The sequence below is a fragment of the Apostichopus japonicus genome, chromosome 16, assembly GCF_037975245.1.
Source record: "Apostichopus japonicus isolate 1M-3 chromosome 16, ASM3797524v1, whole genome shotgun sequence".
NCBI classification, from domain to species: Eukaryota; Metazoa; Echinodermata; class Holothuroidea; order Aspidochirotida; family Stichopodidae; genus Apostichopus; species Apostichopus japonicus.
In genome coordinates this window covers 33,802,726-33,815,017 of record NC_092576.1, presented here as the reverse complement: position 1 = coordinate 33,815,017, position 12,292 = coordinate 33,802,726, and the positions used below count along the sequence as shown (strand labels likewise).

At 35.3% G+C, this 12,292-nt stretch overlaps 2 protein-coding genes across 3 annotated transcripts in view; both read left to right on the top strand.

The window, feature by feature from the left end:
• The first annotated feature begins 15 nt into the window (after positions 1-15).
• The window catches only part of LOC139982120 (uncharacterized), a 671,468-nt gene continuing 659,191 nt past the window's right edge, over positions 16-12,292 (top strand). Inside the window, exons 1-4 of the mRNA XM_071994672.1 lie at positions 16-963; positions 2,692-3,041; positions 4,081-4,178; positions 4,409-4,467. Coding sequence (XP_071850773.1) covers positions 16-963; positions 2,692-3,041; positions 4,081-4,178; positions 4,409-4,467 — 1,455 coding nt within the window. The remainder of the gene's footprint in view (positions 964-2,691; positions 3,042-4,080; positions 4,179-4,408; positions 4,468-12,292) is intronic.
• LOC139983072 (uncharacterized) overlaps positions 5,445-12,292 on the top strand; it is a 45,345-nt gene continuing 38,497 nt past the window's right edge. The window contains exons 1-2 of one of the 2 annotated variants that reach the window (XM_071996411.1): positions 5,445-7,342; positions 7,873-7,962. The gene's annotated coding sequence lies outside the window, so the exon portion shown is untranslated. Of the gene's footprint in view, positions 7,963-12,292 lie in introns of both variants that reach the window. The other variant, XM_071996410.1, reaches the window with a different exon arrangement.

The window sequence follows — 12,292 nt, the reverse complement described above, 5'->3', positions numbered from 1 at the left end:
GAGTATGGATGGAAGATGGAACTGTTTGAAGACTTTGATGTCAGCTTAACGACAAGATATCTTCCAGAATATCTTAGAAAAGAAACTAAGAGGGCCAAACTAACAGGGTTCGATGACAAAGCTAGGGACGAGTACATCCGCAAGGCTGTAGTAGGTAACAACGATGAGGCAGTGGAAAAAATAAAACAATGGCTATACGAAAACTCAATCCTTGCCGATCTTTGCCAGGTGCCTCTCATATTCGTAATGTTTGCCCACATGGCTCATGATCAGAGAGACGTCATGAAATTCAAGTCTGTCACACATTTTTTTAAACACATAATTAGATGTTTTTACGACCATCTGAATCGGAAACGGAAACTTAAGGACAGTAGACACAGGAGGTTGTATCTTCATGAAATGGAACATCATGAGCTAGACAAAATAGCTTTCGATGGATTAAACAAGAAAAACCAACAGTTGTCATGGATTAAGACTGAATTTTGTGAAAGAGTCGGGCCAGAATCTTATCACCAGTATATTTTAATTGGTATTTTGGTCGAAGAAGAGGTAGTGAGCGATGATTCTACTGTAGACAATGTGTTGTTTACAACGGAGGTCCGTTTCTATCATAAACTTTTCTGTGAATGGTATGCAGCCCATCACCTTGTCACTCTTGTAAAAAAGGCATACGATATCGAAGAAACGCTCAGGTTCTTGGATCCATTTGATCTTCAGTACCTCTTCAGATTCGCCTGTGGTCTGGATCCCGATGCTGGAAAGAAACTCATCAATCATTTGAAGAGTTTACCAGGTGGGGATACTTTTGCCATTCTCTGTATCCTAGAACAAACTGGTGACGTCAACAAAATTATGGATTCGGTTAAAGATCTCTGCTCGCGAGACGTTAAGATAAAGAGAGGCGACAGCGCTCTTCTTCAAAGATCGACGACACAGTTGCTGGAGATTGCATCTACCAATGATGTAAGTGGAATAAAAAACAGTCTTTTATAATTTAAAGAAGAGAGTAACCTAAATAACTAAGTTTTCTTTTCTGCATATCTGAACAAAAATGGGCATTCCGTACTGTACACGGAGAGACCTTGTATCAAAGGCTTAAAGTGTTTTGTAGCTTTTTCTCTCTAATGATGGAATTCCTAGCGCAGTGAATTGACTTTGATAAATAAGTCAATTTTGTGTAGTTATACCTTCAAAAGTTCTGAAACAATGTAACACAATGTAACAAATGTCATAGTCATACTCAGTCTGATCATTGAAAGCCACACAATATATGCCAATGAGTGTTTAGATTATTTTTTCCTGCACCTAAGTTAGGAACTGTTTACTATTTTTATAATGGTTTTGTTTTTCTTTATTCTCAAGTCCATTGTCAGTCATTGAAAAGTATATGATTTTAAACCGCCTAAAATATTTCATAGATTTAAAGAAGTTGGATGGTTTTCCTAGCTAAAAAATATACAGCAGGTTTTTTTCAGGAAAATTGCAAAGGTTGTCGTATATTTAAACTAATTAGGAAAATATCTGCATGTGCCAATTGCGCTAAAACTCTAGTTCACGTTCATTATTTGACACCAAATCAATCTGATGATATTGAGAAATTGAACATATACTTCAACATATAGGCATGACATGTAAATGCTTTAGAATTTCAGAAAGAGTTTTCGGTTAAGAATAAATACCAAAGTCTTCAAGAATTTAATTAAAAGTTAAATGTTTCGATGATTACATTTAGTCTGGAACAGCAAGCCGTTTATGTTAGATGAAATTGGTTAATCGTGTAAGTTACTTCTTTAACATGATGTACTGTAATCTCAGTTATCATTAATGCCAATGTAGTGTCGGTAGCCGATAATTTACAATGTGATGGTTATAACAGTAATTGGGCAGTTGTTCTATAAACATAAAACTACACAAATAAAGAGGAGGAAACTGGTACAATGTTTAAGAAAATACAATTTCATACATTGCATGGCTACGCAGTCATTAACGTATACTACTTGTTGATGATTTATTAGTGATGTCACTGATATAGTAGTACATCGACAGAGTTCCTGGTTTACGCTACTTAGTCTTCTGATATAACTAATACAAATTGAAAGCAATCCTTGTTTTCATTAAGGTAATACGTATTAGCAAAGTTTGGGAGAAATGAATGATCAAAGTTTGTTCCTTGCTATGAAAGTCGTAGCCTGTAATCTTCTCAACAGTGTACCAACTTGACTAGCAGTACTTAGTATTTGCACTAATTTCCGAAATGTCATGGTTACTCTACACAATATACAAACTTCTCAAGGATATATGGTGGCAATATAATACTAACTTTCTAGAAGAATATCGACAAAGAATATGGTACGTCTTGCGTTGAGGAAGCTTTGCTATCTAGTTTGATAGAATTTAATCCGAACCTTCTTAGTAAAAGTACAAGAATAATGTATTTTACTAATACACTAATACACTACTCATCCATATTTACCAGCCAGGTGAAATGAAATGAGGTTTATTCGACAGAATATATCAAGCATTGGCACTTAACAGCATTATACCATGGAGTAGACTGTTTTTACGATTGTATCACTTTATGCTGCTCTAGTTGTTGTTCTGGAGAATCTAACTTTAATTCATACGTTACAATACTGTCGTCCTGTTCGTAAATAATAACTTTTTAAGCATCCTGATTTGTCTCTGTCACAGATTCCAATATCTTGTTTACACCTCGAGTACTCTTCCATCAAGTTTGAAGGCGACACTATTGTATTGCACAGCGGGATATCTTTACCAATACTTCCGACTGTAGAAAAGATACACATAGCTGGAAGTAATCCACAGCATGACAACACGGAGACATTATCAGTAATACCCTGTATAGATCAATATCTACGACATGGTGATGACAACCAGGAGACATTATCAGGAATATCCTATGGAAATCAATATCGACGACATGGTGATGCACAAAGTGCCAATCAGGAGACATTAACAGCAAAGGAAATTTTGATTTTTTTCCGCTATGGAATGAAATGTCAACGTATAAAGGAGCTGATGTAAGTAAAGTTCAAGAAGTTTACTCTAACGGATGTGGATGGAGTAAATGCAGTTGCCGTTAAGGTTGTCTCATAAACATTGTACATTACGTATACAACTGATCATTCATATGAGGAGGTTCTTTTCATGGAGTATGGTTCAGATCATGTTTCTACAGACCTATGTATAACGCACATATATTAGTCATTAAAATAATTTCTTTACCGAGTCATGCACTGATGCTATTTCTAATGATTTCATTTCGTAGTTAAGTTAATCATTTACAACAAGCTACTTAGTTGAAGGAGGTCTTAATACACGAAAACGTTGAACTTCCTAGTTGACCTACTACGTTACTATTACTTCAAGGCCTAACAACTTGTGGTCTATACCTGTAGCTTTGTTTATTACTCTTAGGCCAAGTAACGTAAGAACTTCTACGATATATGAATCGTGCGAAGCGGAATTCATCGTCTCCTGAATCGCTAGCTTCACTGTGCAATATTTTCTGCTACTGCTGGGCACTTACTGAGTCTTGCAAGGACATTCTTTACATATTTGGTCACTGAATCTACTGTTTAATCACATAGAAATGTAATTTGTTCCGCAATGTAGACGTTTGTTTGTAACTTGCAATGTTAGCATATGTGCAATTACGAGTAACCTACATATAAATATTGCAGGCAAGTAAAGAAAACTTAGTAATAGTTGACGAATATAGTGTCGATGGATAGACACATTTTACAGTACAGAAACTTCGCTCCGCAAATTACTGGCAATAGCTATCAAATAAATAAGACATCGAAGCCCGATCTGAACTACCGCCAGATAGCACGGGATAGCTAATGTGTTAACTTCCCATGTTCACAGTCTAACAGTAAAACAACTCGAGCTAAACACTTAAATTCTATTACTTGTAAGCATATACTTCATACTCTGGCTTAACTTTCATTACGTGCAGATTTGCACACACTAATAAAATATCGCAAATGGGTGGTTGTATTTAACTTTTTCGTTGGAAGTCATACCAATCACAATCAATCTTTTTCTCATTTCCAGGTTTGATCAACTACAGCTGCCAGCTTCCGTCTCACCTGAGGCACTTACACACATAATGAAGACTCGGAATATTTGTGGTAAACTTAAGGGAATGGACGGTATTAACTGATACAATTTTTGTTTGTTCATCTCATTAAGTAATGTTTACAACTGAAAAACTATCAAGTATGACATATGTAAAGTAAAGTATAGCTAAGATACATTGCGGATGAAACAAATTCAGATGTTAGCAAACTGACTTTCAACAACATAGAGCAGCGGTATGTATTTAGCTATTTATTGTAATACCAAAATATGGGTATTTCATTCTTTTTATCTTTTTATGTAGTTCGTTGGCGTCCATTCGACATCGACTTTCATTTGGATCTTCAGAATGGTCACTGGGAGGTAAGGGTTTGAGAGCGTTATTTCATCATCTAAGATCCATAACCAATGTTATGCAGAAGATATATTGAGTATATACATGTGCGCATGTTTGTTATTCCTTGCTGAAATGAGTGAGTGACACTTTAGTGTGTGTGCACGTTTATCAACAAGGGAATACTTGATGGGAGGTAAGATTTTAGGGGCGTTATTTCGTCATCTAATACCCATAACCAATGATTCATATTTTGAGTACATATATATATATATATCACTTAATATACATAACTAAAATACCATCATACTGCTACTCAGGGTTTCACGGGTACGGCTTGCGTACAGATCATCAGGCAACTGAACTGGTCAACAAAGGCCATCTCGGTTTCAGTCGTGTGTGTTTACGGTTGCCATGGCGAAAGCGTGATTACAGCTCTGATATTTTGTTAATGCATCTGTCCTTCGACGGTACTATGGCCAGCTTCTCTTCCATGCATAGATTACATGCTCCTGATTCGCGTTGGTGTGTGTCGGATTGCTTCAATATGTTCCATTCAATAGTATAATCGCTCCCCTTACTTTTCAATGCCCAGATATGCTTGGAAAGTTCTGTCTCCTTTTCATATTTTTTGTTGCGAAACGACTTTGTGTGGTTGCGGTACCTAGATTTAAAATCGCCCCCGGTGAGCCCAACGTATGACCACGAATCGGGACCGGAAGTGACGGTGGCTTCGTACACAATTGAATTGGCTAAGCACTCTCCACGCAGAGGGTACGCTCCTTTATCTCTGCAGTTGCAAGTTTTGGTGGCATTTGTTGTTGGGTTGTTGTTGGGTATATGTATATATATATATATATATATATATATATATATATTTATATGCTAATATGCTGAGATTCCTTGCAAATGAGGCAATATCCATACATTGGCAATGAAACATTAACAAACAATAAAATTCACTTCATTAGTGAAAGTTGGACATATATCAAACTAGAGAACGGAGCAAATGCAATGAGCTCTGAGCGGATTTGATGAAAAGTCATTGTGCTCATAACCTGTGAGTGAGTTGTAGTATTTCATAATAGTTTGCTTATTATGACAATGGCAAGTTTAGAATTAGAAGCAACATATATACAAATTTCGTGCATACTGCAATAAGATGACTGAACCCATATACTGTTTAAATAATAACATCTCTGTGATTTTAAAAGAAAAAGTACTGGCAACAAGTTCCACAATATTATATTATATAAGTTTTGTTCAGTCTGTAAATATATTATTAAATGTAATCTTACAGACTTACAAAAAGTATATAAAATATTTCTGAAACATGTTGCCAGTACCTTGGACTGTAAAATTATAGATTATTTACGTTTTTTTTATCTCCGGCTATGTTAGGACCTACAATAACACCCTCTGTTAACATCGAGGATCTTCTTTCAGTAACTATTTATAACTTTAAGCTCGCAAGATGAATCAAGCATCGCTAAAAACACTATACATAGAACGATGTACTGTATGGAGTTACATCATATCTACGTTAGACTTAAAGTTAGTTATTTTCTATCGTTCGGTGGTCATCACTCCTTCTATAGACTGTAGGGAGTTGACTAAAAATCAAGTTGATTATAAAGTTGTTAAGCAATGCAATGTATTTTGAATGGAATGTATGACCCTTTTGGAAGGGTATCCTCTGTTTTGTTTCTTAGTCGATATCTGCATCCCACCTCACATAAGAGCACTATTTTTGGTAGCTAGAAATATTCAGCAACATAGCAAATATGCAAATTGAAAAGGTTACTTATACGTTATCAATTTAAAATGGCATAAAATGTAAGCAAAGAAAGGCTAGATATATAAATCAAAAGGAACCTATGCAGTCAGGTTGGCGTGTGTGTGTGTGTGTGTGTATGTGTGTGTGTGTGTGTGAGTGTGTTCAAGTTTGATACCTTATGGGGTACTATACGAGTTTCAGCATTACTTACAGGGTACACATTCCTTACGGGGAACAAATTCAGTACCCCGTAAGGACACTGTACATTTTCAATGCAACTATCAGGCTGAAACATCTCTCTGACAACCCCTCTTTGTTAATGCCTGTTCACACACCTCCATACAATTGACCTTCACGCTTGACTGAACTTGGGCAGGTTCTTAATTACTGCCACCATTTTGCCTTGTGCAGTTCTAATCTGCCCCAAACTATTGCTTTCAATGCAGTGTAGAAATTGTGCTGTTGGAATAATGACAGAGGGAAAAGGATGTATTTACTCTGCATCCTTGCTTACCTGTCTCCCCACAACCTTAGCACCTATGCTCTACCATGCCTAGAGTGATCTGGTAAAATTTCAAGTTACAACGCAAAGTGTTATAACTTCTTTAGCAACTTTATATAAAGTGCTTTCCAAAAGTCATTGTTTGATAGATCCATACAGCAGAGAAAAAATGTTTATCCTGAATCGGTAATTGGTGAGAACTGGCATTGGTGTGCAGTAAAGAGATAGAAGAAATGTCATTACTGTAACAAGTTACATTTGATGTATATCCTAGACACTAGTGTGGTATTTTCAACACTTTTTTGTTCTCGCCATATGTAGGCCTGCATCATGTCTGCACTTGGCTTAGGTTGGTAAACGAATGATACACATTCAACAATGATACAACTGGTCATGATTTATTTGTAACTAGTAACATAGCTTGCAAATATAATCAATTAAATTTCCAGAATGTAGGCTTTAACTAAGGCATTTATAAATACATCGGTTCTTCAATACAAATCGTAACTCGAAAACCCCGGGCACTGGTAATTGAGGAAAAGATTAGTGTAATTTGTACACTAATTGCATGGAACTGCCACGAAAAATATACAAGAAAGTATGGGATCATTTTGAATCTGTGATGGTGAGTGTTCCTCTTATCTTTATTAAGTATGTAATAAGGCCTATTGAACACTTTGGCGAAGTAGGCACCTTGATTAATAGGGAGCTCCAATGATTTGCAGAGATTCATCAATTTATCATTTTAAGTAATTCATATTTTCTTACCTCCAAATGGTTAATTTTGTGGGGCCAAGAATCTCTTCATCAAGTAATTACCAATTCTTTTTCATATGTCTGGCTACTTAACTTGAATATTTTGTATGAAGAAGTACAGAGCACAATATTGCATAAAACAATAGTTTGCTTTATTAACTCAAGTATGTTTCATTAAGCAGGGAAAACCATTGATCACCAAGCCAGTAACAGCAAACTATTATTGTTTATTTAGTATAATACTTCAGTAATTTGTTACAGTAGGCAAAGGACTTAACATTTAGGGGTCTTGCATTATTACAAAAACTGTATGCATCATTGGAATATAATTTTGTATGTACATCACTGAGAATATAGTTATGGATATTGCATTGAAAAATGTTTGTTTGTATTACACAGCTGTGGCAGAAATTTGTTACAAACTGAGAATTCCATTGGTCATCAATTATGAATGGCTGACTACCCACAATTGGCTATAGATATACTCTGGTAAGTCACCTTTAATTGTTATTGATGCATGCACAAATAATCAAGTAGTATGGACATGAATTCACCTGAAAATGTTTTGCCAAGAGTGGTGGCATTTGAGTGGTGTATAGTCAAACCATTTGAAAGGCTTTTGCGGGAGGTTACAGGGACTTTGTGTGTTCAGATTTTAGGTGCATTTCTCAACCATTTAACACCTTGTAAAATGGGTTTTGAAACAATTGCTCATAAGTAACATTGTGCTATATTCAGAAAGCTATACATACCATATCTATGGATTTTTCAAGCTTTCAACTTTTGGATGTCTAAGTTTATCTATACATTGACTAATTGAATAAAATTCATAATATGACTGTATTGCCTCCAGTTTGCAAGGTCACACAAAATCTGTGAAGGAAAAATGCTGCATTTAATACTAGGTTGATTTAGTGTTGATATGAAGGCAAAAGATTTTGGGCAGTGTAAAGAAGTTTATAATACAGAAGGTAACATTACCAATGAGAACTACACTGAGGAGTTGACTTCAGCACTTAATTCATTAAAAATGCATTCATGACATTGAGCATAGCTTAAATGAACATACCTAAAAAGGCTAGAAGATTGAGTATTCTGAATTGCACAAAAATGCTCTATTATTGTGACATATCAAAGCAAAACATCAGCTTAAAATTGAAAAGTGTCTTAGTACATTCTGCTGAATAACTGAGTGCTATTTGTCATAAACAACATTTGGGAATGGACCTTTACAATTTATTAATCTACTCACACAATTTCATATGCAACTTGTAGAATTTAATTACACTTTTTCAACATGTCCCAGAGTGGATATGTTGAAATTGATTGACAAAGTACAAATGTTTATGCAATAGAAAATGTGATCAAGATAGATGTTGGTGTTATAGGTTTCACATTTCACCAATATGCAGGATTTTAGAATGAACTCACTAGCATGTAGTAAATCTGTACATTATTTTATAGCAACAAAATTGTATGACAAACTGAATTTAAAAATATTGGTAAGGGAAGTAGAAAATGAGGTATCAGTTTAATTCCCAGCTCTGTCAAGCAATGCTTACAATTTTTTCATGTAGTTTTCCTACTGGGGCGTACATATTTTTCCAGGTGGGGGGGGGGGTGGACGCTATAGATGATGAGACTGACTGTTGTGTATGGCCTAGTTAGAAACCAAAATAAATGGGGGAGGTGAGAGCTACAGAAGTCAGGGAGAGGTAAAAGTCATAATATATCCACACATACAGAGAAGTTATATAATCACACCCTACTGTAGAAAAATTATAATTACAGTTGATTTAGTAACTAGAAATGGGATACTTTCATGGTAAATTACATGGAAAGGGTTGAAGAGATGTCTTTGTTGCTTAAGTGGGTCATTTGGGAAGCTGTTGGTAGTAAAATTTGGTGTCTGAGAGTGGGGCCAGGGGGGGGGGGTAGTGGACAAAGGGTTCCCCCTTTCCCCTTTAAAAAATGTTTGGAATTTTTGTAGCAATTAGATGCAATATTTACTGGTTCTCTCTCAGTACAAGTCATTGCATATTTGAAGTTAATATCTGCAGGTAGGGAAACTTGGGGGAGTGGTCCAAGGGGGGGGGGGTAGGGTGTCCACCTCCCCTTTTGGAATGTTTTGGATTTTATAAGGCCCTTGATGTAAGATGTTGCAATGTTTATTGGTCATTTCCCATTGCTAATTGAATCATTTGAATTTAGTATTTGCAGAGATGTGGACCTTGGGGGGGGGGCGCAGTATTTTGGATTAAATCAGTTGGAAAGTATACAGGGTCTATGTGAACTGCAAAGCAGTATGAATAGTGTTATCCTTATAGGAGGGAAGAATTACAACTGTATGAGTTTTTAACTTTTTTCCTGTAGTTAATAATTTACAAATCATTTGTAAAGCTATCAGTAATCTTCTTCAAAATGGAAAAATAACCTTCAGAACTATGGGTGCAGGATTTGGTAAAGGTAGTATCAACAACAAAATTGATTCATTGATCCAATTCCTTCTTAATTGATAAAGTTTCTTCAAGGATTGGAGTAGTGTTTAATCATTGTTATTATTCAGTTGTTTCAAAATACTACATGAGACAGTACATAACATACCTGTACAAACAGGGGATTCTTGGGGTTCAGACAACCTGCCCCCCCCCCAAAAAAAAATAGTAATAAATAATAACAAATAATTAAATAAATAAATAAAATGATAATAATAAATAAAAATAGCAATTAAAACAATGAAAAGCAAATAAATGAAAATTAACTGAATAAGTATATAAGAAACTTTCCACGTTTTACATTTTGTTCTTTCAAATCGCTTTAAATGTACTTCAGTATGGTTAAAATATTCCATTCTGTGTTTTGCAATAAAGTGCCTCCCAGCTTAACTTAGTTCTACTTTGAGGTTAGCCATAATTAGTACCCCGATAATTTAGGGAATGCTTTGAGCTATATTTTATATTTGCAAGTACTGTATGCAAGGGTTTCATTAAAAGCTGCTAACTGGTTATTTTTTGCCTTTTATGCAAAAAACAAGACATAGCAAACCTATGTGATATTCTAATCATTAAATGTAAGTTGTTAGGATAACTTGTGGATTTTAGCATTTGAATGTTTGTAACATATTTTTTTTGAGTGCTTGAAAATATAAACACTTGAACAATAGGGAAAGCAAGAAATAAATTTGGTAGAGGCCTATAGCATACTGAAGTATATCTTCTGCCACTTTGCTAATGTGTATGTTTACATAATTCAGTTCCTCACCAAATTATCAGTTGTATAGGATCCTTGACTTGATTTACATGTCTCTGATATATGTCTAATGACAGTTGCATACAGTATAATGCCTGAAATTGTTAAGTTTCCATTTAATGCATAAACATTGTCACTATATCAGGGGCGGATCCAGCTAGGGGGTGAGTGGGTGTGGCGGGATATTAGTTCACACTACAATGGACCACTTTAAACTATATGGTGTAAATCTGCTGTCTAAGACTGAATCAAACAGGAAGTAACTTGAATGGTCCGCCGTTATTGCTTTGTTTACTATGGATTAAGACTTAATTGAGATGAAGGTTAATTATAACTTGTCAATGCTTAGCAGTCCTTTTACTGTTAATCCTCCTAATAAATGTCATGTTAATTCTTGAAATCAAATGAAGTTTTACCAGATATTTTATCATTGCAAGAAAATTAAGAATAATAGGCATTTAAGTACATTTGCTTTTCCAATTTCTGTTAGGACTTGTACATTGCACTGGTCATCAACTTTTCATTTTCTTACACTGCATAAATATCATGTGAAGGAGCAAAGTCCATCACTGATATATGTTAAAGCAGCTTTTTGAGGTTGATTGTCAAATTACCAAGAATTTTCCAGGCACAATACTTCTGTAATGGTAAAGTGTCCCTCAATCTGCCCTCCTAGAGAGAGTCCCTGCCACATCTGGGTAGGACAAATTATAGGCCTACCCAGAACACCACTTCCCCCAGTACCATTATCTGAATGCATTTTCCTTGATAGTGCAATTCAATCAAATTGAAATTAGGAGGGAATACAAAGCAATATCGCCAAACATCTTATGTACTAAGGACTCTGGCCAGTGTGGCAATATCTTCTTACATTCTACCTATTTAGGCACTGATTTGATTTGATTTATTTTGTGTATGCATGCAAGTACAAATACATAGTTAAGTATAATTAAGCATATATACACAGGGTACTAGAAAGACAAATAATAAATGTTTAACAACGCTAGCAACCTTAACAAAAATTGGGAAATGAGAAATAACAAAAAAACAACACTTGTGATAATGGTCCTATTGCTGTACCTGCTATGTATGTGTTGAGACACTGGCCGGTGTGACAGCACCTCCGTACAGGTTATGTTAGAGACAAAGCTCAGTGTGACAACATACCCAAGGATGTATACATGTTAGATACAATGGCCATTGTGACAGTATTGTAGAGACACGCATTGAGTTACAGGTCAGTGTTAAAATACCTCCATACATGTTGTATTTAAACACTGGTCAGTGTGACAGTATCAATATGCATGTTAGTGTATAGAGACAATTAAACCATTGTGACAATTTATCTCTGATACATGTGAGTGTATTGAGATAATAGAATGTCATTATAATTTTAATGTGTTGAGACACATGCCAGTGTTGAGAATTGGCAAATGTGACAATATCTCCATCCATGTATTTAGACAATGACCATTATGATGATATCTCCTCACATGTTATTCTTAAAGACAAAGGCCAGAATGACAACACTGAAGTTAAATGTATTGACACGGGCCAGTGTGACAATATT